Source organism: Rattus rattus, chromosome 4, assembly GCF_011064425.1.
Source record: "Rattus rattus isolate New Zealand chromosome 4, Rrattus_CSIRO_v1, whole genome shotgun sequence".
Taxonomy (NCBI): Eukaryota; Metazoa; Chordata; class Mammalia; order Rodentia; family Muridae; genus Rattus; species Rattus rattus.
Genome location: NC_046157.1, coordinates 159,255,892 through 159,282,788, shown reverse-complemented (window position 1 = coordinate 159,282,788; position 26,897 = coordinate 159,255,892). Strand labels below are relative to the sequence as shown.

Sequence of the window (26,897 nt, the reverse complement as noted above, 5' to 3'; positions counted from 1 at the left end):
AAGGGGGTGAAACTTCTCCCAACTTTGGGTTCTGGGGAGAACCTGTTGACGCCAGGAATGGCCCGGGGCATTGATGGGTGGCAATGATGAAACCAGTCTCTGGTTTTCCATTAGGGCCGTCGGGGGTTGGGGGTGGGGGAAAGATGGGGACTGGAGAGGGCTGCTGCTTGGGGAAGGGACTGGTGGGCTTTGGGACCGTTGAAGAGAAACAGCCGGAGGGTGGCTTGGGAGTGGCCCTGCAGACTTCCCTGAGGACAAAGTTTGGGTGCCTGGTCGCTCTTTAGTTCGGAGGACTGAAGGAGGCTTCAGGGTCCGCATAGAGGCGCCCCTGACCACACCTCCTTTCTCCAGCTTCTGCTTCCCCCCTCCCCCACCTGGTTTGGCTGGAGCGAATGACGGGCAAGAAAGGCACAGGCAAGGGAAACAGGTTGTCAGTGATGCCCCACTTTGTGCCCCGTGCTCTTTTGCTTTATGTCCGGGCATCCCTACTCTGTGGTGAGCTTGTGGAGACCTGGGAAGTCAGGTTAAAGGCTACGATTCCAGTAAGAGATGGTGGCAACTGAGCCCTTCTTCCTAAGGTGGCAGAGTGAAGTGGGATCCTTGGTTGTGGATCCCAGGTGGCCTCCATCTTTTTAAACTAACCCCTACCCCTTGTTTTCTGGGTCCCCTCACTTTCTAGGGCCTCTCTTGAGCCTTCTAATGTTCCCTTCCTACAGCTGCGACCGAGGGCCATGTGGGCGCCGACCAGAAAGCCCGCAGACAGAAGCAGCCCATAACTGACCAAACAAGGGGTCTGCAGCCAAAGCCTCGGCACAATGGAGGCCCCGTATTCCATGACAGCGCACTACGATGAGTTCCAGGAAGTCAAGTACGTGAGCCGGTGTGGCACCGGGGGCGCCCGAGGGACCTCGCTACCTCCAGGCTTCCCGAGGAGCTCAGGGCGCAGTGCTAGCGGGGCCCGGTCGGGGCTACCGCGCTGGAACCGACGGGAGGTGTGCCTGCTGTCGGGGCTGGTGTTCGCCGCCGGCCTCTGTGCCATCTTGGCAGCCATGCTGGCGCTCAAATACCTGGGCCCTGGCGCGGCGGGCACTGGCGGAGCCTGTCCCGAGGGCTGCCCGGAGCGCAAGGCCTTCGCGCGCGCCGCCCGCTTCCTGTCTGCCAACCTGGACGCCAGCATCGACCCGTGCCAGGACTTCTACTCGTTCGCGTGCGGGGGCTGGCTGCGGCGCCACGCCATCCCCGACGACAAGCTCACCTATGGCACGATCGCGGCCATCGGAGAGCAGAACGAGGAGCGCCTGCGGCGCCTGCTGGCGAGACCCACCGGAGGCCCCGGCGGCGCTGCGCAGCGCAAGGTGCGCGCCTTCTTCCGCTCGTGCCTCGACATGCGCGAGATCGAGAGGCTCGGGCCGCGGCCCATGCTCGAGGTCATCGAGGACTGCGGCGGCTGGGACCTAGGCGGCGCGGCCGATCGCCCGGGGGCGGCTCGCTGGGACCTCAACCGACTGTTGTACAAGGCACAGGGTGTGTACAGCGCGGCCGCGCTCTTCTCGCTTACAGTCAGCCTGGACGACAGGAACTCCTCGCGCTACGTCATCCGTGTGAGTTTCCCCGCCTCCCCCCCACCCCCGACATTCCTCGCACCCCATCTGAGACCCCGTATCCTCAGCCCCGCGTGCCCTGAACTGGATCCTGCGTCCGAGATACGGTTCGGACAGCGAGGGGCGCGGGGAGGAGCGGGGCGCGCAGGGGCAGAGCGCGGGAGGAGGGCGCAAGTAATTTCCCTGGAGTAATTGCGGTGTTTAGCTGAACTGCGGGAGCCGCAATTCCCAGCCCTCAGGCAGGTGGGGTTCGGGGAGTGGAAGTCCGCAGGCGATCGCCCTGGATGGCTGGGGTTGGCCAGGAATTCCAGAGGTTCCAACTCCGGATATAGTGCCCTACGGTGTCACTACAGGTGGGGAAAGTGAAGGCTGTTGGGGAAGGAGTGGAGAGTGGGCTCTCCAAGGAGTCTTCCGGCCAGGCTAATAGCTAGCTTCTCTGGAGGGAGGGAGGGGCTGGTTTTCATGCTCCTAGAGCTTGTGACAACAGATCCACGTTTGACTTGTTCGTCCTCTCTTCTTTGATATTTGAGTGGAAACGCTAAAAAACTGGCACTTCTGACCTGGGATCCCCGTTTTCCTCCCCAGATTGACCAGGACGGGCTCACCCTGCCAGAGAGAACCCTGTACCTAGCTCAAGATGAGGAGAGTGAGAAGGTGCCTAGGCAGAGGCTGGGGCTTCTGGGAAGGAAAGAGCCCCAGAAATGAGTGTCCCAGGGGTAGGTGTCTCCCTCCTCATAACTGAGGAGCTCTTGTCCTGGTGTAGGTCCTGGCCGCATACAAGGTGTTCATGGAGCGCCTACTCAGACTACTGGGTGCAGACGCTGTGGAACAGAAGGCTCAGGAGATCCTTCAACTGGAGCAGAGGCTGGCTAATGTGAGCAGGAGGGGCTGGGAGTTTCCAGGACTGGGACAAGGGGTGGGGAACATAGGTCAGGTCTGGGTCTATCTGGTCTCCACTCCAGATCTCTGTGTCAGAATATGATGATCTCCGTCGAGATGTCAGCTCCGTGTACAACAAAGTGACTCTGGGGCAGCTGCAGAAGATCACCCCCCATGTGAGTGCTCCCAGACCTGGCTAATGGGTGGTGGTTGGGGCAGGGTAGGGGCTGTAAGTCAAAGGTCTTGAGGTACGTCTGAGGTCTTCCATGCTCCTCAATGCCTTTGTTGCCTCTCTGTGACCCCTTTGTTGTTGTCTCCCGTTGCTTCCCTGCCCTCGGGCCCCACAGTTGCAGTGGAAATGGCTGCTGGACCAGATCTTCCAGGAGGACTTCTCTGAAGAGGAGGAGGTGGTGCTGCTGGCCACAGACTACATGCAGCAGGTGTCCCAGCTCATCCGATCCACACCCCGAAGGTGAGGCTGTAGCTCCTCCATCCCTGCACTCTTTGCCTCAGGGCCCCTCCATCAGCACCCTGGAGCTGTCCACTCGGTAACCTTTGTAAACCACACAGAAGGCCGAAGCCACACAGAAGGAGGCAGGTGGGAGCGCTGGTAGGGGAATCTAGATCCTCCAGTCATATGCTCACTCCTTCCCCGTGGGAGCCTGGGTAGGCTGGGATCCCCTTGAGCTGCCCTCACCTCCTGGGATGGTGAGGTTGAGGGTTTGGGATATGTAGCCGAAGTTATTTACAGCCCATGCGTAGATCCTTGGGGGGATCCTGCTAGACCCTGGACATCCAGGGAAGGAAAATAAAGCCACCAAGGAATGCATTTCTGAGTACCCAGTGTCCCACACCAAAAGGGAAATTGGGAAACAATGCAGTCCATCAAGGTCGGGCTTAATGGATCTTGTTAGTAGCAAAATCCTATTCTGTGCTTCTGGGGCTTGGACATTTCAAACTGATTTCTGCATATCTAAATTGATCTCTTTCTCCTTAGTGGGGCAGGGTGGGTTCTGAGTCCTATCCTAAGGAGCACAGGTGGGTAGGACAGTGATGACCTACATACGTATCTGTCTAGACAACCCCCTGCTTTACCTGGCCTCCAGGATCCTTCACAACTACCTAGTGTGGCGTGTGGTGGTGGTTCTGAGTGAGCACCTGTCCCCACCATTCCGAGAGGCACTGCATGAGCTGGCCAAAGAGATGGAGGGCAATGACAAACCCCAGGAGTTGGCCCGAGTCTGCCTGGGCCAGGCCAACCGCCACTTCGGCATGGCTCTTGGTGCCCTCTTTGTACATGAACACTTCTCAGCTGCCAGTAAAGCCAAGGTCAGGCTGCCAGGGGTCCAGGGTGGGGTGCGGGGGGTGAGCTCAGTGTGGAGAATGGAAGATCTCACAGATCCCCTTGTGGCGCAGGTCCCAGGTTGGGTAGAGGGGCTTAGCTGTGTCCGAGGCTTTAGGATGCTCCTCCCCTGGGACTTTTGCTTACAGTCAGCTTCAAGTGGCTTGCCCTGTCTTTCCCCTGAGGGTCCTTCATGCTCAGGAGACATGGCCTTAGGACTGTATAGACTTGCGTGGGGATGGTTTTCCCTTCCAGGCAGGGGGTTTGCTGTCCTACTCCCCAGCCTGGTGCCCTGTACTGAAGAAGTGTTACCAGACAATAGGAATACCTTTGGTGTCAGGTGCTGTGGGTCGGATCTAAGACTTCCTTAGCTGACCCTTGATCCCTGACTCCTGATCCTGCAGGTACAGCAGCTGGTGGAAGATATCAAGTACATCTTGGGCCAGCGCCTAGAGGAGCTGGACTGGATGGACGCCCAGACCAAGGCAGCTGCTCGGGCTAAGGTGAGGTAGGGCTGGGGTCCTGGTTGTTGACTCCACAAATATTGTCTGAGTTCCTGCTGGGTATCAGGCACTGGGAATAACAAGGGGGGCAGATACAGATATGCCTTTATGGACTTGGAATCACTCGGTCTGGTCTGTCCTCCCTCAGTCCCAGACCCATGCTTTTTTGCCTGTGGGAGGCTGTCTCCTGAGGCCCTGGGCCCCTTACTCTGATCTCTCGCCTGCAGCTCCAGTACATGATGGTCATGGTTGGCTATCCAGACTTCCTGCTGAAACCTGAGGCTGTAGACAAAGAGTATGAGGTAGGCAGGATTTCACTACCTCCAGGCCCCAGGAAAGCCCACTACCAAACTTGGAGGAGAAATCATGGCTCCTGAGGAAAGGGCCCGGCCCTGCTCCAGCTCGTGGCTGAGCACTGCCCGTCCCCATACAGTTTGAGGTCCACGAGAAGACCTACTTCAAGAACATTTTGAACAGCATCCGATTCAGCATCCAGTTGTCTGTCAAGAAGATCCGACAGGAGGTGGACAAATCCACGTGGGTACCTGGCTCTGAGCTATGGGTCGAGGAGGGCCATGAGGGAGGAGAGGGCGTGTTGACATGCTGGGCCGGTGTAAACGTGAGAGAGGACAGTAAGGTGGTGGCTTAGCCCAGAGAATGCACTGTTAGAAGCTAGCCGAGATGCCAGGACCCCCTTGAAGGAAGCTCGGGTGTGAGGATCTCGGGGGAAGTCCCCGTGTACCCTCCAGGTGACTCTGGTCTCCTCACACAGGTGGCTGCTCCCTCCGCAGGCGCTCAATGCCTACTATCTGCCCAACAAGAACCAAATGGGTAAGAAGTTGTGTCCTGCCTTGCCCAGGGTGGGCCTGGAAGTGGATCTGTTTCCCACTAACCATGCCTTTCTCTTAGTGTTCCCAGCTGGCATCCTGCAGCCCACCCTGTATGACCCAGACTTCCCACAGTGAGTAGGGAACGTAAAGGGTGCAGCTGGGCCCATCAGCCCCCTCTGCGGGTGTCAGGCTCCTTCTCTGGCTTGCTCTCGGGCTCATGTTTAGCTGGCTTTCTTCTACATCCCAGGCTCCGCCCACAGTGAGCTGGGCTCTCCTCACCAGACAGCCTCTCAGAGGCGTGGTCACAGGCCAATGTAATCTGGGCGATCCTGCACTCAGACTAGCTCAGGTGATGCCAGGTTATGCCAAGCTAACAGCTAAAGCCAACCAGCGTACCCCTTACCCACTTTAGGCCCCATTAGTTGTTTTGAAAGCGGAGGATCATGGTAATACAGAGGGAAACTTAGTCCTCAAGTGAATCCCTCAATTTCTTCCCTGCTTCTTTGAAGACACAGCCTTCACCAACCTTGTAAGATGTTGTTTCCCAAAACACAGCTCGACATGGGTCACTGGTCCCTTTCATGGAATGTGAGGAAGCTGGGGAACACATGCCGAGGGTCTTGGAGATGGGTAGATCTCTGGGGCCTCCCTGGCCACCTTCCAGAGGCAATAGGAGCCTGGGCAGCAATGTGGGGCTCTCAGAGGGCAGGTGGGATAGGGTTTAACCTGCTGCTGTCGGTCCAGGTCTTTGAACTACGGGGGCATCGGTACCATCATTGGGCATGAGCTGACCCATGGCTATGATGATTGGGGTAAGGCCTCAGAGGGTCTTGGGGGAGGGGCGGACAGTAGTGGGAGGAGTCATGGAGGATGAGTTGGGATTGGCTGGTGGGAGGGGAGGGGCTTAGTGCCCAGCCTGGCCCTTAGGGTGAGGCTCGGACTTTGAGTGCTGGCCATTGCCCTTGCTCACAGGAGGACAGTATGACCGCTCAGGAAACCTGCTGCACTGGTGGACTGAGGCCTCCTACAGCCGCTTTCTGCACAAGGCCGAGTGCATTGTTCGCCTCTATGACAACTTCACCGTCTACAACCAGCGGGTGAGGCCTTCCACCCTCGCCTCCAGTGCCCCTTTGGCTGGCCACAAACTAGAAGCATGCATGCTCATGTGCACACACGTGTACCCAAATAAAGTACATGCACATATGTTCTTGATTCCCATGGACACAAACAGCCACATAGTTCTCAAAGGTCCACATGGTACTTGTGTAGGGGTGAGGGGAGGAAAAGGGGACATGCAGTAGCTCAGGTTAGCCAGATCTGTGGGAGGCCAGCAGGCCCCATGCAGCTTCTTCTTCCTCTCCCTTTCCGCAGGTGAATGGGAAACACACACTTGGCGAGAACATCGCAGACATGGGAGGCCTCAAGCTGGCCTACTATGTGAGCCACCCAGCCTACTCTCTATCTCTGCTGGGGGACAGGTGGGAGCTTATGAGAACCCCACATCAGGGACACAGCCCATCCCTTCCCGTCCTGCTGATGCTCTGGCCTAGGCTGGGGTCCTCGGGATGGAGGGGAGAAAACAGACACCATCTTACTGGGAGAACACAGAGGACTACCTGGAGGAGGTGGCGCTATCCAGGGATCAACATGCCAGAGTGGGAAGCCGCACAGGCAGGGAATACAGAACTGATGGTACAGAACTGGGGTGGGGGGGAGGGGCCGTCTCCTCCTGGGAGGAGACCAAGTGAAGGATGGAGAAGACGCAGTGTGCAGCGCAGGCGTTGGCCACAGCGGCTCCCCGCTCTCCGCACCCGCAGGCCTATCAGAAGTGGGTCCGGGAGCATGGCCCAGAACACCCACTGCACCGGCTCAAGTACACCCACAACCAGCTTTTCTTCATTGCCTTTGCCCAGGTGAGCTGGGTGGAGACCAGATAGGGGTGGGAAGGGGCCAAGTAGGGAACACAGTGTCCATGCTCAGTCTCAGTTTCAGTCTTGCCCAGGTTTCACATGAGCATCCCCAGGATTCGGTCTGTCTGTCCGTCTACCTACCTGTCCATCCATTCACCGGTCGGTCTGTCCATCCGTCCATCCATCCATCCATCTAGCCATCCATCCATCCATCTAATGCCTGTCCTCTTGGAGGTGATGTCCCATGGATTCTGCTGGGTGGGGGAAAGGGCAGAGAACAGGCAGTAGACATCTGGCTCCATTTCCTCCTCTTCCCTTTTCCCATTGGTCCCAGAACTGGTGCATCAAGCGACGGTCACAGTCCATCTACCTGCAGGTGCTGACAGACAAACACGCACCTGAGCACTACCGGTATGCGTGTCTGCCTTCCTGGGCAGTCCCCTCCTTGTGTCTGCATGGGGTTAGAGGGGCAAGAAGGGTCAGGGGTCAACCTGGAAGTGGTAGGGTGACCAGTGAAGCCCACACTGCTGGGGTCTCTCTCCCACCTCAGGGTCCTGGGTAGCGTGTCCCAGTTTGAGGAATTCGGCCGGGCCTTCCACTGTCCCAAGGACTCTCCCATGAACCCTGTCCGTAAATGCTCTGTGTGGTGAGCCTGGCCTGTGTACCCGCACGTCCCCACTGCCCTGCACGGATCACCTCTGCCAGCTGCTGGGGCAACGTCAGTCCCCTATGTCCCTGCTCCAGGTCTATCTTCCTTCCCAACTTTCATGTGATTGTCTTCCCACCTCCTGCAGTCCTTCACTTCAGCAAGAGCCTGGAGTAGGGGTGAGGCTGGGTTCTGGGGGCACTCAAGGGGGAAATATAAGGTCCCCACACCTGGCTCTAGGCAGCTGGACCCCTCTGGGGCTGGGCTGTACAGGCCCCACTGCTGTGCTCTTGCTGATAAGTCTGGTCAATAAAGCTGCTGTACTCTATGTGGAGGTGGAGGGTCCCTCTGGGAGGGAGGCGCAGCCCTACAGCACAGCTGGGAGCCTGGAGAGGCATTCCGGCCCCCTCTGTTTCACCTCTCTGCTAACTACTGCTTCCTCCCTACCCAGATCGCCTTCCTCCTGTCCCCATAGCATGTAGGAACTTTAGGGTGACACAGGGACTTGCTGGCAATGGAAAGCCAGGTTTGTTTTTTCAGTGTTCCAGCTGGGCCTCAATGTCAGATTCTCCTTTGGGAAGGTGTCTGGGGCCCCAGGTTCGATCAACTCGAAGCCAGCCTCCATAGCATCTGGCCTTCCACAGCTTAGAGCGAGGGATGCTATGTGAGCTAAGTAGTAGGCAATTAGCTGAGGGGCTGAGGGCGCAACCAGTGGTGGAAGGGATTCTGCCTGGGCTGCCCAGTGGTGTGCCCAGTCGTGGAGGCGCAGTGCCAGGTGAGGAGATCACCATGTTGGGCAGCCTGACAGTCCCTGCGTCTATAAGGAAGGAAGCCAATGGTCATCTGCCTTTTCTCCCAGGTAGTTCTTTCCTTTGATGGCACATCTCCACTTTATCATAGCAGTGCTGGTGTGCTCAGAGAATGTCTTACCAGTGTTCCCGGCTTCGGGTGACATTTAAAAAGTCCCAATTATCTCAGCTTGGGCTACAGTAATGTGGCCCTGATGAGGGAGCAGGTTCTGAGAAGGAGCCCCCTGAGTGGCCAGTCAAGGAGGCCAGCTTTCCTCCTAGTCTGTGATGATTGCAGAGGATTCCCGGTTGTTGGGGAAGACTGCCGAGGGCACACACCAGCTCAGAACTGTTTGCTGGGGACATTTCATGACATGTTCCTTGGAGGTGAGTCTCACACGGGAATGGTTTCCAGAGCTTTTCTCCTGGACTGGGTACATACATACCATGCCCCTTGGGAAGCTTGGGTAGAAGGACACTTGCCACCACCTGTGAGATATTTTGAGGTACTGATGTCTGAGACCTGCCCCCCCATCTCCTAGACTCACCCCACCCTTCTGGCCTAGGTATAGGGAGAACTGGGGCTCCAGACCCAGTCTCCAAGTCACTACCAAAATTCCCCAGCTGAGGTCCAGTTCCTTCTGCCACTGTGGATGCAGCCCAGGAAGGCCTCAGGGCAGTAGGCCAGGCTTTCCCTGCTACAACCATACCCTGCTGAGGCTATCAGTGTGGTGCTGGGAGAAGACATGAATCTCCTGAGCTAGAGATGGTTCCGGAAGTAGGTAATCTGGGGCCCAGTATCATCCGCTAGCTCCCACACTGTTGTTGCTGATAGACTCTTATGAATGCCTTCAACACGACCCAAACACCCGGACACAGTAACAGGTCACCTGCTGGCTTCCGAGTCCTCTTGTGTTCAGGTGTCCAGACTCTTTCCATGTTTTCTGTTAAGAAACCACATACAGCAGAGGCCATGGCAGGTCCTGGGGACTGATTAGATATCCTGAGGTGGAGGGGCTCACATAAGCCCAGCACAGCACTGAAGCCCCTGCCTTAGGTTCCTTTCTGTTTGGGGTGAGGGGGGGCATCAGTGCAGCTGCGAAGGCCCTTCCAAGCCATAATGACAGGAGTCTAGAAGCCCAGAAGGGTGGTGATAGGACTGTCTCCAGTGAGCTCATCTTCTCAGCAGGTATACTCAAAACAGCACACTGGGAGGACAAACACAGGCCTCCGCTAAGCATTTAATAGCAGGGAAATAAAGGAGCTGGAGATGTTCTAACTGGGCCTCGCTTCAGCGTCCAGGCATCCACCTGTATGTCCACGTGCCCAGGGCTGCTCTTCTTCCCAGCAATAGTTCCTGGAATCAGCTGCCTGGGCTTTTCTAGACTGAATCTGATTCCACCATCTATCTTCGTGACTGGCCCTCGAGCCAGGAGTTACTGCTGTGTGACCAGTGGGAGATAGCTACCTTCTCTGGGCTCCTAGCAGCATAGGAGTGAGGAGTGCCCCTAATACTAGCTCACTGCCACATGTGGTAGACCCACACACGACCACCTCCTCTTCCCTCACCAGTGTGGCATCTCCATAGTACCCTACCTCAGCTGTGCCTTATCATGGCTGCCAGGAATGGTCCACAAGTATGAGTTCAACTCTGGGACCTCATGGCCAGGGATTCTGGGATACTTTTCAGCATGGTGGGAGATATTTCTTTGAACAAGTGGGAAAGGATTTGGAGCTAGCTACAAGGATATCTGGATGGGACATCCCGAATGGATCTATCTCCAGCTTGGTGACCCTGAGAGTCATGTGACACCCTCAATGGCCAGTGTCTGGTGCCAGTGAGGCCCAGGCTGCTCTAACACATTCAGAGAGGCTCAGATTTAGGTCTCTTTATCCCCGTGATTGACTTCCTGAGCTGTTCCAGATGTCTAGCACATCAGGTGTGCCCCAGTGCCAAAGACCCTAGGTGACACGTTTTAAAGTTTGCTTGAACCTTATTGCAAATGTTTTTTTTTTTTTTTTTTGGTTCTTTTTTTTTTCGGAGCTGGGGACCGAACCCAGGGCCTTGCGCTTCCTAGGCAAGCGCTCTACCACTGAGCTAAATCCCCAACCCGCAAATGTATTTGAAGTGAGGGTCTTCCACATAAAAATTGGGATGGACACCAGGGGGCTTGGTCTGGCCCTTTCTACTCCCTACCCCTATGCACATATATATAAATATATGTATATATACATATAAATACATATACATATATACATATATACATACATATAAGCATACATATGTATATATATATACATACACATACATATAAACATACATATACACATACATATATACATATACACATACATATAAACATAACTATACATACACATATACACATACATATACATCATATACATACACATACACATACATATACACATATACATATAAATACATATATATACCTACATATAAACATAAATATACATACACATATACACATGCATATATACATACATATACATATGCATACATATAAACATACATATACATATACATATACACATACATATAAGCATACATATGTGTACATATACATACACATACAATAAATATACCTATACATCATATACATATACATACACATATACATACACATATAAACATACATATATATTATGTACATATACATACCCAATCTTTTCTGTCTGTAGTGCACCACATGTATAAGATGGGACAGTTCCAAACCTGAAGAAGGGACAGTTCTTAGAGGAGTTAAAGGCGTATGACCTGTGTAGCTGTTGAGGTGTCCTGCCTCTCTGTCTCTTCCGTCTGACCTTCCCAAGATGGCTTTAGACACCCACTTCTCCTTACACCGGCACTGCATAAAGATTGTGGTAGTATGCATCTGTAGTTCCAACATTGGGAAACAGAGGCCAGGTGAAAGGAATTTGTGGCTATCCTTAGCCACACAGTGATATGGTTAAGGCCAGCATGGGTTACATGAGACCTTGCTTCAGAAAAAAAGGGACAGGGAAAATGTTCTCCCCAGCTGGCAAAACGCATGTATGCAAAGGTCTGAGTGTGAATCTCAGAATTCATGTAGAAGTTGGGCATGGTGGCACACCTGGAATCCCACTGACAAGAAGGCAGGCAGAGAGGGCCAGATAGCCAGAAGGCTGCAGGCCAAGGAGCATAGAGTACCAGGCCTACGAGAGAACCACCCCGATCAAAAAGTGGATTACCTTGAGAGTTTGTGCTCTGACCTCTCCTAATGTGTTGTGTACATAGGCATGTGTGCCCCCTCACATAGGTACCCTCCACATGAATGCACACACAAACACACACACACACACACACACACATGCATACACAATGAGAGAGGGGCAGAGACAAAGAGAGGTAGAGACAGAAAGACAGACAGACAGACACACACACGCATGCACACACACATGTGCACATGCACACACACACACTGACACACACCACACACACACAATGAGAGAGAGGCAGAGACAAAGAGAGGTAGAGATAGAAAGACATACACAGGGAGATAGACTGAGTCAGAGGTAGAGACAGAAAGACACACACGCACACACACAGAGACAGGGACAGCAAACGAGCAATTTCTTTTTCGTGCTGGCCCCAGATTGTCTAGAGGCTGAGGACTCCCTGCCCACCCATTGTCCTTTGGAGCCACCCCGTGCCAGGGCAAGGCAGGACGGTGGCCAGACTTCATAGCCCAGCCCCCCCTCTCGTCCCCATGGCCTCTGAACCAGTGAGAGATTTATTTGTAGAGACAAGAACTAGTTCTCTCCCACCTCTTACAAGAGGAGAGCTTCTGTTTGAATTAGTGTTTCCCCCCTTGTTCCCTGCTCCCTTGGCAAAGGGTCACAGACATTTCTATTACCTCCAAACCCACAGGGTCTATGAAGGGGCTTCGTGGGAAGCCAGGACTCTCTGGGCTTTGGAATCAGCCCGCTGTTCAAGTTTAGGCCACTGAACAGCAATTGATCTGCAGGAGGTGGTCCTTGGGAGAATTCATGGAGAAAAATCCACCGCTAATCATGCTATTTATAATTCCTTCATATGCTTCGCGAAGGGTTCAGGACAATGAGAAACTCAGCCCATCCTCCCCAGGGAGGTCCTTGCCTCAGAAGCTCACTTGTCATTGTGCTTTGAAGTCCATGGATTTGTATGGCATGTAACTGACCGAGGGACCTTGGCAGCCTTACAGAAGAGCACGGATCTCGGCCTCACCCGTCAGGCAGTCAGTGGGCCCTGCCTGCAGTACCACCAGGACTGAGGACTCTTGTCTCCCTTTCCTGTTGAAAGAAATGGTTGTCCTGACCCCACGCAGACTTTCCTATAGTCCTTGTGATGATCTGGAGCCCACATCTGGTGTCCTTGCTCCCCACGGCCGATACCATAATTTCTTCCTTTATCTAAGGCAAACCACAGCACCCTTCCCTCACAGGTGTTACCCCCTGTCTGCCAACTACCCTCCTCCTTTGTTCGGACTTAGCCATCGGGCATGAGTTGTGGCCCATTTGGAGCCTCTGAGGTTTCCTGAGGTGGGGACCCTCCGCTTTTGTTTACGTGTAACCTACCTCTGAGGTGACTTCCTGTATACTCCATGGGTTATAGCTCCCAGACTCTGCTATCTTTGTGCAGCATAGCCGTGCGCTGGTGGTATAATGGTGGGCATAGCTGGCTTTCATTGTGCCTCATTTTACCACAGATTCCCCAGCTCAAGTCACATTTCTGCCAGACGGTGTGTTCAGGTGAAGCAGAAATAAATCCACTTGGCGGATCACAGTGGATACCCCTTCCTCCCCGCCTTTGCCACCGCTGTAATCAGTACAGGGTTCAAGGTGCCTAGAGTGATGTATGGGGCATTGGGTTCAGTCCCAAGCGGGCTAGAGTCCAGCATGAGCTCATCTTGTGGACCGTAAAGCAGGCGCCAGGCTTCCACGACCTCAGCTGCTGCCTGGATGCACGAGCCTCTGGCAGCCGCTCACAGCTGATTCATTGGGCCGGCAGGCAGCTCAAATCCCCAAGCTGCTGTCACACGGAGCTGTAAAGGCGCATCTCTCCTTGTCTATACTTTGCATAAATAAGGAAAAAAATTCTCCCATCTTCCTGTGGGACCTAACCGTCGCAGGGGCTGCTGTCAGGGACTTGGGAGGTGATGTCTGAAAGCGAGGAAGACTCTTTAGGGGAACATTCTCCTTTTACCTGAGGAGCTCTGGCCGTGGTAAAGGTCTGAGATGCCATGCCAGCCAGGGGTGAGACTCTGGAAACATGATGTAAAAGGTGCCAGAGTACCATATCGCCATCCGGTGGCCCCCATTTTAAGGTCAGTGGGGGGGGGTCTCACTCCCGGGGCAGGGGAAGACCGTTTCTTCCCTGAAGGGCAGTTCAGCAAGCTCCTCCCCCTTTGGGTTCCCTGGCATCATGCCAAAGCTCGATGCTTGCAGGCTGACATCCCCAGTGGGCAAGGTTACATCAAGGGGAACTTCTAGCCGCTTGCAGGTGCTGCAGGCTGGTGTGTGCTGCTAGCAAACATGGGAGCTTGGAACAGCAGGAATAAGTAGGCCCTGGGGCCACCTTTGATCAGGGGTGTGATGGGAAAGCCCACACAGCTTCTGTAGGCCTCTGGAAGGTGGGAGGCTGGTGGGAAGCTTCCTCAAGGGGCTGGGAGCCTGTCACGCAAATGCTAATGCTAGAGGCACCTGTTTCCAGGACCTACATCAGATGCAACGGCGGCGGCAAGGGCGAGAGGAGGGCACACCTGGCACCTGCCTGAATCTTCCCAAGTGGCTGAGGCAGCTGTGCCCGTTTTTTCCCCTTTGTGGCACTTTCTATACCAGCTGTCAATGCTTGGAGGGACTCTGGGAGTGGGGACAGGAAGTGAGAGCCTGCAGTGGCCTCTGGCCCGGCCTGGGGCAGATCTGTGTCTGGGGCAAGGTGACCACTATCATAGGGAGTTATCTGGCCCTTAGAGATTTGGCTGAGGGCACCAGGCGCTCCTGAGTGCCCGCTATGTGCTACAGTATCTTCAGGTATACTTCTGTCCTATGTTTTGTCACAACCCTGTCAGTGGACAACCTGTGGTAGGAATAGTCAGGCTTCATAAGTAATGCCAAACTTCAGTGCTGGGATGTGGCTCAGTAGGGGGAATGTTTGACGAGGCTGTGTAAGGCTGTAGGTTTGATCCCCAGTAGAAACCCAGCATAAACCCAGCATGGTGCTATATGCCTGTAATCCCAGCACTTGAGAGATGGAGGGAGGGGGTTCAAGAGTTCAAGACCAGCCTGGACTGTGAAACTCTGTCCAAAAACAGCCAAGCCGAGCCAAACAAAAAACGTGGGCCGGAAGATAGCTCAATATAAGTAGGTAAGGCCAGACACATGTGTACATGCAGGAGGTGGAGCAGAGGATCCCTGGGGACACTGGCGCCCAATCTAGTCCACTCGGTGAGCTACGCAGTAAGTAGGAGACTCTGTCTTTAAAAAATAAAAATAAAAATCAACAACAAAACAAACCAAAAACCCAAAAGTGAATGGCTCCTGAGAATAATGTCTGAGAGGCTTTTCTGATCTCCACATGCATGTGCACATACATGCATCTTTCTACACAAGTGCACCATAGGAACATTTGTGTGGGTGTAGACAGACAGACAGACAGACACACACACACACATATTAAATACTGTTTTTAAAGTACTATTTGAAACACCCCCTCCCATCCTTCGTAGTACAGCCTTAGCCGTGGGTGCCTTGAGATATCTAGCAACAACAACATAAAATACTCACGGTTCACCAGACGTTTAAAAACAGCCTTCAGAACATGAAGACAAACCCCTGTAATTTTTTTTTTACCTGACGATGTTTAGAGCTATGTGCTTCTCAGCCCAGTACTTTTGATATTTCCCTAAGCAAGGATAAATATTTGGAAAGCTGTTGTAAAGTTTCTTACATAATAGCATAAGACAAAAAAGAAAAGAAAAGGGGAAAAAAAAAAACCCCACCTAGCACCAGGCAAACACTTTTTCTTTCTGCTGCAGTAAAAATGGCAGAAACAATGAACAGTAAATGATCTGTCGACAAACCGAAAGGCATATCTTTGTCAGCAAATACTCCTGAAAGATATGGGGGAAACACCGCCGTTGATTGGAAGGACGAATATTAGAGAAAATTACCCAGTGTGGGAGGTTTGCTATACAGTTGACTGAGAGTACAGATGTTCCTCAGCTTAAGGTATCTGCCGGATTCTCTTCCAATCACGAAATGCACAAGATACAGCAGAGAAGATATACTGCCCGCAGTAAACGCCTTGTTGAAATAAAAGCAGTGGCCTATGGGGAACATGGTAGAAGTTACGCTGATGGAAGAACCAGAGGGAAAGGATTTTTAAAAAGGATTCTGGGTAACAGTCAGGGCTCAGGTGGCTTCCAAAGTCACCCACCCCACTCTTCAGTCCACAATTATAGCCCTGCAGGCACACATCGATGTAGGAGGTGTGGCGTAAGTTTATAAAAGCAAGATTGTCCTATTAGATCGAAATCTTTGTGACTCTTGGTGACGTGGTTGGGTCTGGCCTCAAAAGCTTTCTAGACTGGAGAGAATGAGTCAGGAATAATTGTGGCAAAGTCCTAGAAGGAGGTGTCCTGAGGATTCTCCACCCCTTTCCTGCCACATCACCGATCCTGCTGACAAAGTCTCACTGTGCTGCCCCAGCTAATCTGGAGCTCCTGAGCTCAAGAAACCCTCCTACCTCAGCCTCCCTATAGCTGAAACCACTACTTCCCTCCTCTGTGCCTCTCTGCCTCCCTTCCCCTCTCCCTCCTCTTCCTCCTCATTCTCCCTTTCTAAAACTTTTTTGAGACAGTATTTCACTCTATACTCCCAGCTGGTTTATGATGCCCAAGCTGGTCTTGAACCTGTGGCTATCCTCTTGCTTCAGCCTCCCAAGTGCTAGCAATTCCAAGGCTATACCACCATGCCTGGCTCTCACTCAAAATTTGTGTGCCAACATTTACTAAGGCAACAAGGGTTGTCTTGTTTAAGGACTTGGTAAAAAGCTTGCAAAAAGGGAATGTACTTTCCCTGCTCGCAACCCTTTAGTAAAGATGTCCCTTCAACGAAAAAGTCATAGAATGCCATCTTTGAATCTTGAATAAAGTCTTATAGTGGAGAAGGAGAACTTGACAACAAATTTGAACAGGATTCTCTTTGCATGGGTGCAGGTACATGTAAGAGCATTCACAGTGGCCAGAAGAGTATTAAATGGCCTCCTCTAGTATTTCTCTGCCTTATCCTCCAAGACAGTCTGTTTCTGAGCCTGAAACTCACAGTCACCAAGCTCTGGAGATCCTCCGGGCTTTGTTCTCCTTAGTGCTGGGGTTTACAGGCGTGTGAGACCATGTCTGGCTTGTTATTCAGGTACTGGGATCTGAACTCTGGCCCTCATGTTTGAGCAGCAAATGCTCTCATCACTAGCCATTAGTCCAGTTCCTGAAAAGTCTTCTCACAAAGACTTGATTCTTCAGCCAAAGATGTATTTATAGAAATTAAATTATTGCTGGGCAGTGGTGGCTCTCACCTTTAAGCCTAGCACTCAGGAGGCAGAAGAAGGCAGACCTCTGTGAGTTCAAGGCCAGCCTGGTGTATAGAGTGGGTTCCAGGATGGCCAGGGCTATACAGAGAGACCCTGTCTTGAAAAAAAAAAAAAAAAAACAAAAAACTTGTACTTATTCTCTCTCTCTCTCTCTCTCTCTCTCTCTCTCTCTCTCTCTCTCTCTCTCTCTCTCTCTCTCTCTCTGTGTGTGTGTGCATGCCATAGATTTCTTGTGGCAATCAGACGACAATGTTGTAGAGTTGGGTCTCTCCTTTTATCTACATGTAGATTCTGGAGATCAAACTTGCATCGTAAAGCAAGCACCTTTATGTGCTGAGCCATCTTGTTGGTCTCCCAGCAATGTGTGACCAATAAAGTCCTTGTACTCACACCTGAGACTTGTAAGTAAAGACTAATCTAATCTGCTTTTCAAAATTCAGGTATTCTCTCCATGCACCGTAAAACTCGCCTCCTTAACGCACACAATCTAGTACTTTTCAAAACGTTCACAGAGTTGAGCATCTATTACCCAACAGCTAATTCCAGAATGGGCTGGTTTTTAAAACCACAAGTTTGAAAATGAAGAGGTCCTTGGGTTTTGGACAAATTTATAAAACATAAACGTGTAATGGCACTCCATTGTGTTGAAAGAGCAACTAACTGACACCCAGGAAGACAGAAATATATCAGCTGGAGCCAAACAAAAGCCTTGCATAATTGGTGGGTGGAATTTAAAAACCAGTATGATGGTCCTGGCAGCTCCGTTAACGATGCCTTCTTCCATTCAGCTCCCATATTTTCACGACAGCCACTAAAATCCTGTATTGAAATAAACTACTCCAAGAGCCAAGACTTCAAATTGTTGTTTCCCAGTGTTAAATCAAGATTTTAGCAAACAAGGAAACATATCCAATCTCCCTAATATTACTAGTGGGAGCAAAGTGTGTTTTTTGTACCTTCATAAATGTACAAATAAATTTGTAGTGTTGCAGAATTTACTGGGAAACACAGCTAAACCCACCTTTACGTAATTCTTTCAAATGTCCTCATTGGCTAGGTCAGGGAAAGAGAACTATGGGGGGGGGGAATCCACCAAGTTCCCAACGCAAGTCAGAGATGATTAGGGGAGGTACATTCCCCTCTGGCTGACCAGTTCCTATATCTAGATATCACACACTCCAAGTCCCCCCCTCAAAAAAAAAAAGAAAAAAAGAAAACAACACCCCCCAGATAAACAAACAAACAAAAACAGAAAAAAAGGGGGGAAAGAGTGCATATTCCCAGCAACAGCCAAAGTACCACGTCCTGAATTCTTATTCAAAGGCTTGTGAGCCCAGCACCAGTTCTCTCTCTCCTTCAACAGCTCCTGGAAGCCTTAGCTTTGCATCCTTCATCCCAGCCACCCTCGTAGACCCAGTCATTGTAACCTCCTCAGCTGACTGCTGCCTCAGGGCCTTTGCACCGCTGGGCCCTGTGGTTCAGGCCTTCACTCTATTAGGGATTCTTGCTCAGCAGGCTGTGTTACCCCTCCCCACCAGAACCCTGTGGTCCACGTGTCTTTCCTTCTGCAAAGGACCTACTAAAATGCCGGGAGTGTGCCTCACGCTTAAAATCCCAGCATTTGGGAGACGGCAGCAAGTGGGTTGCCATAAATTTGAGGGCAGCTTGGGCTATAGAGTCTCAGGGGGAGGGGGAGGGAGAGCGGGACGGGGAGGGAAGGAGATGTTACTAGAGGATGGGAATATGGCTTAGTGGTAGAGCAACTTTCCTAGGAGGCACTAGGCTCTGGTTTTGAGCTGAAGAAACAGGAAATGACTATTGTTATCGTATTGCACAATACTTTATTATTGGCCCGTCTCTCCCGGGGGAATGCAGACCTAGGAAGCTAGGGACTTTTCTCAGTTCAGAAATTTAGGTGCAGCCTGAGATGACCTGGGAGTGGTGGTGGGGGATACAGCTCCTTGCATTTCCTAGCTGAGTGAAAGACGTGGAAGGGCTGAAGGACTCCAGAAGCTTCCGCTCTATGGATTGGTGTGGCTGGGCCCATGAAGGGTTCTGAGTGTGGACCTGGCCCAGTGATGGTGAGGAAGGACTGTGTCAAAGGCTGGCTAGGGGAAGCCAGCACAGCAGCCTTGCTGCCTGCCAGCAGACTAGACTGAGGAGTGATGAGAAGCTAGCCTCTTCCTTATGTCTTAGTCCTGGGTCCAGAGCCTGCAGGGATGGATCCAAGCCTGGAGAGAGAATCAATGGGTAGATGCATGTTTACTCCTCCACAAATTATTGCTGGAATCCTGTGTTGCTAGGGGCTGGTGGATGAGGGCAAAAGGAGAGTTGGGACTGTCCCGGGAGGTCCGAGCCTCAGAGCTGTGGTGGTCATGCTGTCTGGGAAGGAGCTAGCTCTGTGGGATCTGAGGCTGGCTGCTACCTCAGAGGTGATCACTCCCTTGTGAATGCCTGGGCAGGGGCCTAGAAGCTGCAACCCTATGTAGGGCTAAGCGTTGAGGCCACTAGAAGAAAGCGAGAGGATCCTGGGGTAGAGCCCACAGCCAGCATGCAGGGAGCACTGGGTAAGGGCGCAGTTGGGGAGGGGACCATGAGGAGACATTAGTGGGAGGTCAGGGAGCAGAAGGACCTGGTGAGAGAGCGGGGACCTGGTGGGTGGACCCTGGCTGAGTTGGAGTTTAGAAATCAGCAGGAGCCCCCAGTAGTAGCATCAGTGCCCTGGCCAGCAGTGCCAGGGCCAGTGGGGCGGTGGCTGGACCCAGGCTACTGGCGCTGTTCTGGACCGGGGTGGTAGTGGTGGTGGTGGTGGTGGTGGTGGTGGTGCTGGTGGTGCTGTTCTGGACCGGGGTGGTTGGTCTGTTCTCTTCTGCAGGGGGCGCCAGGCCACAGTCGGTGTAGGGCTCCAGGCAGCCTGCGAAGGCCATGACGTGCGCGATGTAGTTCTGTTCCTGTACTCCGTGTAGCAAGTGCGCCTGCGGGCCACGTGCGAATATAGCCACATCCTCCCCACCGTGGGTCTCCGACTTCACCGGCACAGCAGCCTGCTGCTGGTATGATGGGTCATCTGGAGGGACAAGATGTTCAGGGAGAGGATCTCTGACCTGAGTCCCCTCCGCTCGACTTTCAGGCAAGCTACGCTACCGCACTCACGGCTTTCAGCGTCGGTGACGTTGGGTCTTTCCCCTGTACCGACGTAGCCTGGGCCATTGCCATACAGGATGGAGGTGTAGGGCTTGCCATCCAGAGCATTGAGGGGAGCCAGCCCTGCATGGAGGAAGACAGACACGTTGTCCTACCAAGGACTGATGCTTAGACTAGCCCCGCCTTTTGCCTGGCCAGTGGGTTCAGTCGTTGCTAGATTTCCCACAAGGCAGGTGCCCTTTCTGTCCGTTTAACAGAGAAACGACAGCTCAGAAGTTCGGTATGTAATTGACACAACAAACAAACAAACAAACAAACAAACAAACAAACACAAACACCTGTCACTGTCTCCCAACCTACCGAAGATGGAGGTCCCTCGAAGTGTGTAGCCACCAAAGGAGAAGACATGGGAGTGGTCAGCAGTGACTATGGTCAGAGTGTCCTGCTCACTAGTGAGCTGGCTGGCCTTCTCGATGGCTGAGTCGAACATCACAGCTTCAGTCAGCGCCAGATAAGCTGTGCCCAGATGGTGACCGCGGTCGATCCGGCCCCCTGCAGGAAGCCAGTGTGCTTGAACCCGTCCCTGCCCATTGTCCCCTCTTTCCATGGGAGCTTGGAGACTCACCCTCCACAAATAGATAGAAGCCTTTGGGGTTCCTGCTTAACACATGCAGGGCTGCCTCTGTCATATCCTGTAGAGATGGGTCCATCAGGGGGTCTCGTTGAATCTCGAATTTTGTGTCTACAGGCTCAAAGAGGCCTGGGGGACAAAACCAAAAAATGATGGTGACTGCCAAGCTTGGTAGTGGGGTCGTGGTACGTGTACACACGATCAGTGGTTGCCATCTGAGGTGTTCCACCTCAGGAAGTATGGGGCCATTACCCATGAGATATGTCACTGATGGATCCAGGGACTTCTGAATGAGTTCTTGGCGATTCCAAACATACTGGGAACCCTAGGGGGACATAAACAACTGGTAAGGCCCAAAGTCCTTCCCTGGTCTCCCCTGTATCACTATTAATTTGCACCCCATCACCTGGTGCTTTGACAGCCATTCCTGCACCAGGTTCTTGCCGTCCAGTCTGGTTCCAGTCTCATTAACATCATTCGGATACTCAGGGTCTGGGGTTCCTGCAGGAAACATGTATTTTCGGCCCCCACCAAGGATCACCTGTGGTCAGAGAGGATGAAGGAAGGTGAGCTTTAGGGCCTCTGCCTCCTTTTCGAGCCAGCTCCACACCTGGTGTGTGGGAACTACCCAGCCCTCAGAGACTCCAGAAGATCCAGGGAGCTCAGTGTACAGGCTGCCTGGGACCACCTCTTCCCCCTCTCCTCCATTACCTCTCCCCTTCCCTGCATCTCCCCTCCCTAACCACACTCCTTCCCCTTCCTTCCCCTCTCCTCCCCCTTCCCCTCCCCTCCTCCTTCCCTCCTTCTTCCCTTGCACTCCCTCCCTCCCCTTCCCCTCCCTCCTTCTCCCTTGCCCTCCTCTCCCTCCCCTTGCCCTCTCCTCCCTCCCCCCCCTCCCCCTTGCCCTTTATCCCTCACGTTAATGTCCATGTTGGAGACGAGTTGTGTAGCAATGTCCTTGCAGCCCTCCTGCAGTGCAGAGGCAGGCATATCCGCATCCCCGTACCAATTGCGGTTCACAGTGTGAACATAGGTGCCTGCTGGAGATGCATGCTGCACCCTGGTGGTGGTCACCACGCCTACGGATTTTCCTGAAGATGGCAAAGGTCAAGGTGAGACATCCAGTACCCCGGGCTTGCCCCCATCCCTGAGCCTGGCTCTGACTCACCTGCTTTTTTGGCACGATACATCACGGAGAGGACCTCGTTGCCAAATGTGGTGTTGCACTGGTCAAATCGCGCTGCTGCGCTCACACCGATGGTCTTGTAGTTCGTCTTGACCCCACACAGGTAGGCAGTGGCTGTGCTTGCACTGTCTGGGACCTGTCTGTCCACACTGTATGTCTGGGGACAGAGATACCACCCAACTGGGCTCAGAGCAGACATTTATTTCTTCACCCAAGCCTGGAGGCTGGTCATTTTCTCTGCCACCCTTTCCCTGGGTCCCCGTCAGCTTCTTCCTCACATTCCAGATGTGTCTCAGTACTCACCTTGGACAGAGCCATATATGGGAAGTGGTCCATGGCTAGAGGTGTCTCAGGTCCTAGATTACCTTCCAACTGTCCCTTTAGGATCCGAGTAGCTGTCACTGTGGGCACCCCCATCCCTGAAGGAGCAGAACCGCATCAGAACTGAAACCCAAGGCCTGCTTGTACCCACCAGTGGCCCTGGGTACTTGGAGTACAGGGGTCCCAGGGTGGCCAGGCCTCACGCACCATCACCCAGGAAGATGATGAGGTTCTTGGCTGACGTCTGAATGGGCTGCAGCTTCTTGGCAACATTCAGGGCCTCGGCTGCCTTCTGGTTCCAGAATGCCGGGTTCTCCTCCTCCACTGGCCAAGGGAATAGCAGAGGAAGGGTCAGACTGAAGGGCCATGGGTGGGAATGGGGTCTGCGTCTGAAGGAGCCTCATTACCTGGAATGACGCTAAGGGACAGTTGTAGCCTGAAGCCCAGCAGCAGCAGCACCCAGGCGCCCTGCATGGCTGGGTCTGGTGGTGGGGCTGCAGCAGACGAGGAGCTGGGACACCAGGGGATCAACAAAAGCACAGAATGCCTGGACTTAAATAGGGGAAGACTTTGTTCCTAACCGAACAACCCCACTCCCCTCCCCTGGATCGAAGTGGCCATGCTGGCCCCGCCCCTGCCCTGTGAACTGAACTGAACTCCTGCTTGCTGGAGGAAAATGGCAGGGTGTGTCTACAGCAGCCTGGGCTGGGGGTCCTGACAGAGCAGGCTCCATGTGAGCACTAGGTGTCCTCCCCAAGTAGGGAGGGGCGTTATGCAGTATGCAGCTACCCTCTTGCCTGTGCCTCATGCTGCCACGGTGCGTACCCACTTCTTGCTCACAATGCCTGTCTCTCAATCACGCTTGCTCCTGAGAGCCAGGGGAACTAGGCTTGTTCTGGGTGCTGGAGGTGGGTCTGGAAGGACACGGCTTGGATGAGGGGCCTTTGTTTGGCTTCCTGATACCTGGAGTCAAATGTCAAAAGAAACAAGGCACGTTGAGTGCCCTGCTGTCCACTTGGCCTCTCGTTAAGCTTGACCTGGGCAAGTACTTGGGATGTTTTCTCTGTGCTGTGTGTTTAAAATGGGGTTGCAGACAGACGTCTGTCTTCCACGTGGAGACAAACCTTGCATGGTGGCCTCCAACAAGAGCAGCTGTGTGCTATGGTTTGAATAAGGATGGAGTCCGTTCCTGGGTGCACAGGTTGCAGGCTTGGTCCCTGGTGTGGTGATGATGTTGGGAGGTGATGGGAGGGAGAGGTGACTAGGTCATTTGAGGCTATATTCTTAGAAGGAGTTAAGGTATTTTTCATGAGATCCTACTTAGTCCCTACTAGAGGAGGTTATAATGACAGACCAAGACTGGCCTCTCCTCCATTTCTGGCTCCCTTGGGATCTTTCTCTTTGTCCTCTCCTGATATATTCACCATTGGATGTAGTGAGGAGGAACTCCGTGAGACTCAAGCCCTTATGAGGGCCAGGGCGTTGGACCTCCAAACCCCCGATTTAAATGTGATCCTCACCATCCTTTGCTGTTGCAACGGAAAACGACGCTATGCACTGAGTGTGCTTGGGTGGATGACTGCATAAACGAACAAGAAACGGTTCCTATAAGTAACTGAACATCATTAGCCTGAAAAGGAAAGGGATCTGCCAAGTGTTGTTACAGAACTCAGGAGTTGGAGGTAGGAGGATCAGGAGTTCAAGGAAGCCATGGCTACACAGTGAGTTAAAAGCCAGTGTGGTGAGTATTTCCAATCCCAGCACTCGGGAGGCAGAGGCAGGAGGATCTCTGTGGGTTTGAGACCACCCTGGTCTACACACTGAGTTCCAGGTCAGATAGGGCTACATAGTGAGACCCTGCCTCAAAAATAAATAAATAAATAAATAAGATTTTAAAAGCCAACATGAGATAAGAGATGGGGGTGGTGGGAATACGGCTCAGTAGCAGAGGTGGGGAGGGGCCACTACAGCTCAGGGCAGAGCTGCTTCCCTAGCATACATACCTAAGACCCTGGGTTCCAGATCCAGACCATAAGCAAAACACTAGGACCACCACCAAAACAACCTCAGACCCAACTGGGACAAACCAAAGTCAAAGCCAAGGGGATCCCCAGCCACACTCCCATGAGCCATGAGGAGATTGTGTTAAGTGCCATTAGCCCATCACAAAGGCACAAGCCCTGCCTCCTTGTTTTTGCTCAGGCACCACCAAGAGACCTAACGTTTCCTGTGTACTTAAGAATGGGGAGGTGCTGGAGGGATGGCTCGGAGGTTAAGCGCATACTCTGTTCCCACACCAGATCCAGGTTCGGCCCTCAGCTCCCACATCAGTCGCTCACAGACCCCTGAAACTGCAGCTCCAAGGGACCTGATGGCTTCTCAGACACCTGCACTCATACATGCACTCTCGTACACACCTACGTGTGGTTGAAAATAAAACAAGGAGCTGGCGAGATGACTGCTCTTCCAGGGGACCCCAATTCAGTTCCTAGCACACACAGTAGCATGCAAACATCTGTTAGTCCAATTCCAGGGGAATCAGATACAATTCTGACCTCTGAAGACACACACACACACACACACACACACACACACACACACACACACACACACGCCTCCCACACAGACATACATACCTAAACACCCATACACATAAAATAAGAATGGCTGGTGGGAGGGGGGTGTAAGGAAAATCTTTAAAAACAAAGTATAAAAAGTTTGTTTAATGAGGTTCATGAAAAGAAAGAAGAAAAAGCAAAGACGGATGATCTATAGCCAGGGCCTGGGGGATGGGAGAGACAGGAGATTTTCTCTAATGGGTTCAGTGTCTCCTCTCTGCAGGACACCTGGCCATGTGCTGCCCAGACACATGAGGTCCTTAACACTGCGTTTGTAGGACAGACCTCTAGGTGAGCCTCCCTGCCTCCCGCCTGAGCTCTAACCACTCCCTCTACTTCCTGTCGGCATGCTGTCCTAGGAGAATTAATTTTTTCAAGTTTATCAACCAATGATTTTATGGCCCTACAATAATTATGGGAACAATGATAATTCTATCCATGGTACACTACTGAATGAGGAAATCAGAGTAATTAGAGTTTTCATGTCCTTAAGTATTTCTTTGTGCTGGGAGAGGAAAATCCTTGGCTAAAGTTCAGAGGTGACTGGGTACGGGGCAAGCTCTTAATCAATTAATTAAAAATAATAAAAAAGAAAAAACCCAACCAAGCTGCAGGGTGAAGGTTCGTGACCTTACAGTGAGTGCTATCAGAGGGACTTAGCTATGACACACAATTCCCTTTCAAATTATTTAGCTTCCTCCTTCCCTTATTTTCAGTCACCATCACCACCATCACCACCACCATCACCATCATCATCACTATCACTACCATCACCACCACCATCACCATCACTACCACCACCATCACCACCACCATCACCATCATCATCACACCACCACCATCATCACCACCATCACCATCACCACCATCACCATCACCATCACCATCATCATCATCATCATCATCACTACCACCACCACCATCAACCACCATCACCATCACCACCACCATCACCATCATCATCACTACCACCACCACCATCAACCACCATCATCATCACCATCACCACCATCACCACCACCACCATCACCACCATCATCACCACTACCACCGCCATCAACCACCATCACCACCACCATCATCACCATCATTACCACCACCATCACCATCACCACCATCACCACCACCATCACCATCATTATCACCACTACCACCACCATCAACCACCATCACCACCACCATCACTACCATCACCACTACCACCACTACCACCACCATCACCATCACCACCATCACCATCATTATCACCACTACCACCACCATCAACCACCATCACCACCACCATCACCACCATCAATACTACCACCACTACCACCACCATCACCATCACCACCATCACTGTCACCACTATCACCACTATTAACCACCATCACCATCACCACCATCATCACCATCATCTGTGTGTGCCTGTGTGTGTCTGTGTGTGTGCACATGTGTGCACTCCTGCCATGTGGGGGTCAGAGGACAGCTCTGTGCAGTCAGTTCTCTCCTGCTACCTTTATGTAGGCTCCAGGTGTTGGATTCGGCTTGTGTGGCAGGCACCTTTCCCTGCTGAGTCATCTTGCTGGCCTCTATTCCCCTTTGAAATTGTAATGTTGGCATAATTGTAGAGTCCTATTCACAGTTGTAAGGAATGAGGTGAACTGACTGCCAGGTGCTGGGAGAAAATGTGGGGGACTTATCTTAGTCCCAGTGACACAATCCCCAGACACTGTGGCCAAGCCCCCAGTTTTATTTATGTGAGTTTGTGCGGGGATGTGCAGCCCCCCCTTCCTTCCTTTATTTTAAATATTCATTTCCACTTTTAGCTATGCGTGTCTGTGCATAAGTATGTACACGCGGGGCCTGTGTAGTCCAGAGGAAGGTGCGGAATCCCTCTGAGTGTTT

At 52.5% G+C, this 26,897-nt stretch overlaps 2 protein-coding genes across 2 annotated transcripts; one reads left to right on the top strand and one right to left on the bottom strand.

Moving 5' to 3' along the window:
* The first annotated feature begins 661 nt into the window (after positions 1-661).
* Ecel1 (endothelin converting enzyme like 1) lies at positions 662-8,036 on the top strand. Its single transcript, XM_032901547.1, has 17 exons — positions 662-1,601; positions 2,187-2,255; positions 2,365-2,475; positions 2,564-2,656; positions 2,828-2,952; positions 3,587-3,809; positions 4,227-4,325; positions 4,553-4,627; positions 4,759-4,862; positions 5,098-5,156; positions 5,235-5,286; positions 5,900-5,967; positions 6,128-6,252; positions 6,527-6,592; positions 6,973-7,068; positions 7,400-7,476; positions 7,616-8,036. Exons 1-17 carry the CDS (start codon positions 816-818, stop codon positions 7,713-7,715), a joined length of 2,328 nt encoding a protein of 775 aa, XP_032757438.1. The 5' UTR covers positions 662-815; the 3' UTR covers positions 7,716-8,036.
* Positions 8,037-19,791: 11,755 nt separating this feature from the next.
* On the bottom strand, positions 19,792-22,866 carry LOC116899598 (intestinal-type alkaline phosphatase 2). The gene is made up of 11 exons (XM_032901543.1): positions 22,800-22,866; positions 22,600-22,716; positions 22,375-22,490; positions 22,054-22,228; positions 21,804-21,976; positions 21,292-21,426; positions 21,138-21,210; positions 20,880-21,014; positions 20,615-20,806; positions 20,264-20,377; positions 19,792-20,177 (listed from the first exon to the last, which is right to left on the bottom strand). Exons 1-11 carry the CDS (start codon positions 22,864-22,866, stop codon positions 19,792-19,794), a joined length of 1,683 nt encoding a protein of 560 aa, XP_032757434.1.
* Between the last annotated feature and the right edge of the window lie 4,031 nt (positions 22,867-26,897).

What these genes read in the sequence shown, in the direction of transcription:
- Ecel1 (XM_032901547.1), top strand. Translation starts at nt 816, where the DNA reads ATGGAGGCCCCGTATTCCATGACAGCGCACTACGATGAGTTCCAGGAA. An exon ending in AGGCAGCTGCTCGGGCTAAG is followed by an intron (nt 4,326 to 4,552) that starts GTGAGGTAGGGC and finishes TCTCGCCTGCAG; the next exon opens with CTCCAGTACATGATGGTCAT. An exon ending in CACGCACCTGAGCACTACCG is followed by an intron (nt 7,477 to 7,615) that starts GTATGCGTGTCT and finishes CTCCCACCTCAG; the next exon opens with GGTCCTGGGTAGCGTGTCCC.
- LOC116899598 (XM_032901543.1), bottom strand. Translation starts at nt 22,866, where the DNA reads ATGCAGGGCGCCTGGGTGCTGCTGCTGCTGGGCTTCAGGCTACAACTG. An exon ending in AATGGCTGTCAAAGCACCAG is followed by an intron (nt 21,211 to 21,291) that starts GTGATGGGGTGC and finishes ATGTCCCCCTAG; the next exon opens with GGTTCCCAGTATGTTTGGAA. An exon ending in CTTCTATCTATTTGTGGAGG is followed by an intron (nt 20,807 to 20,879) that starts GTGAGTCTCCAA and finishes GGCTTCCTGCAG; the next exon opens with GGGGCCGGATCGACCGCGGT.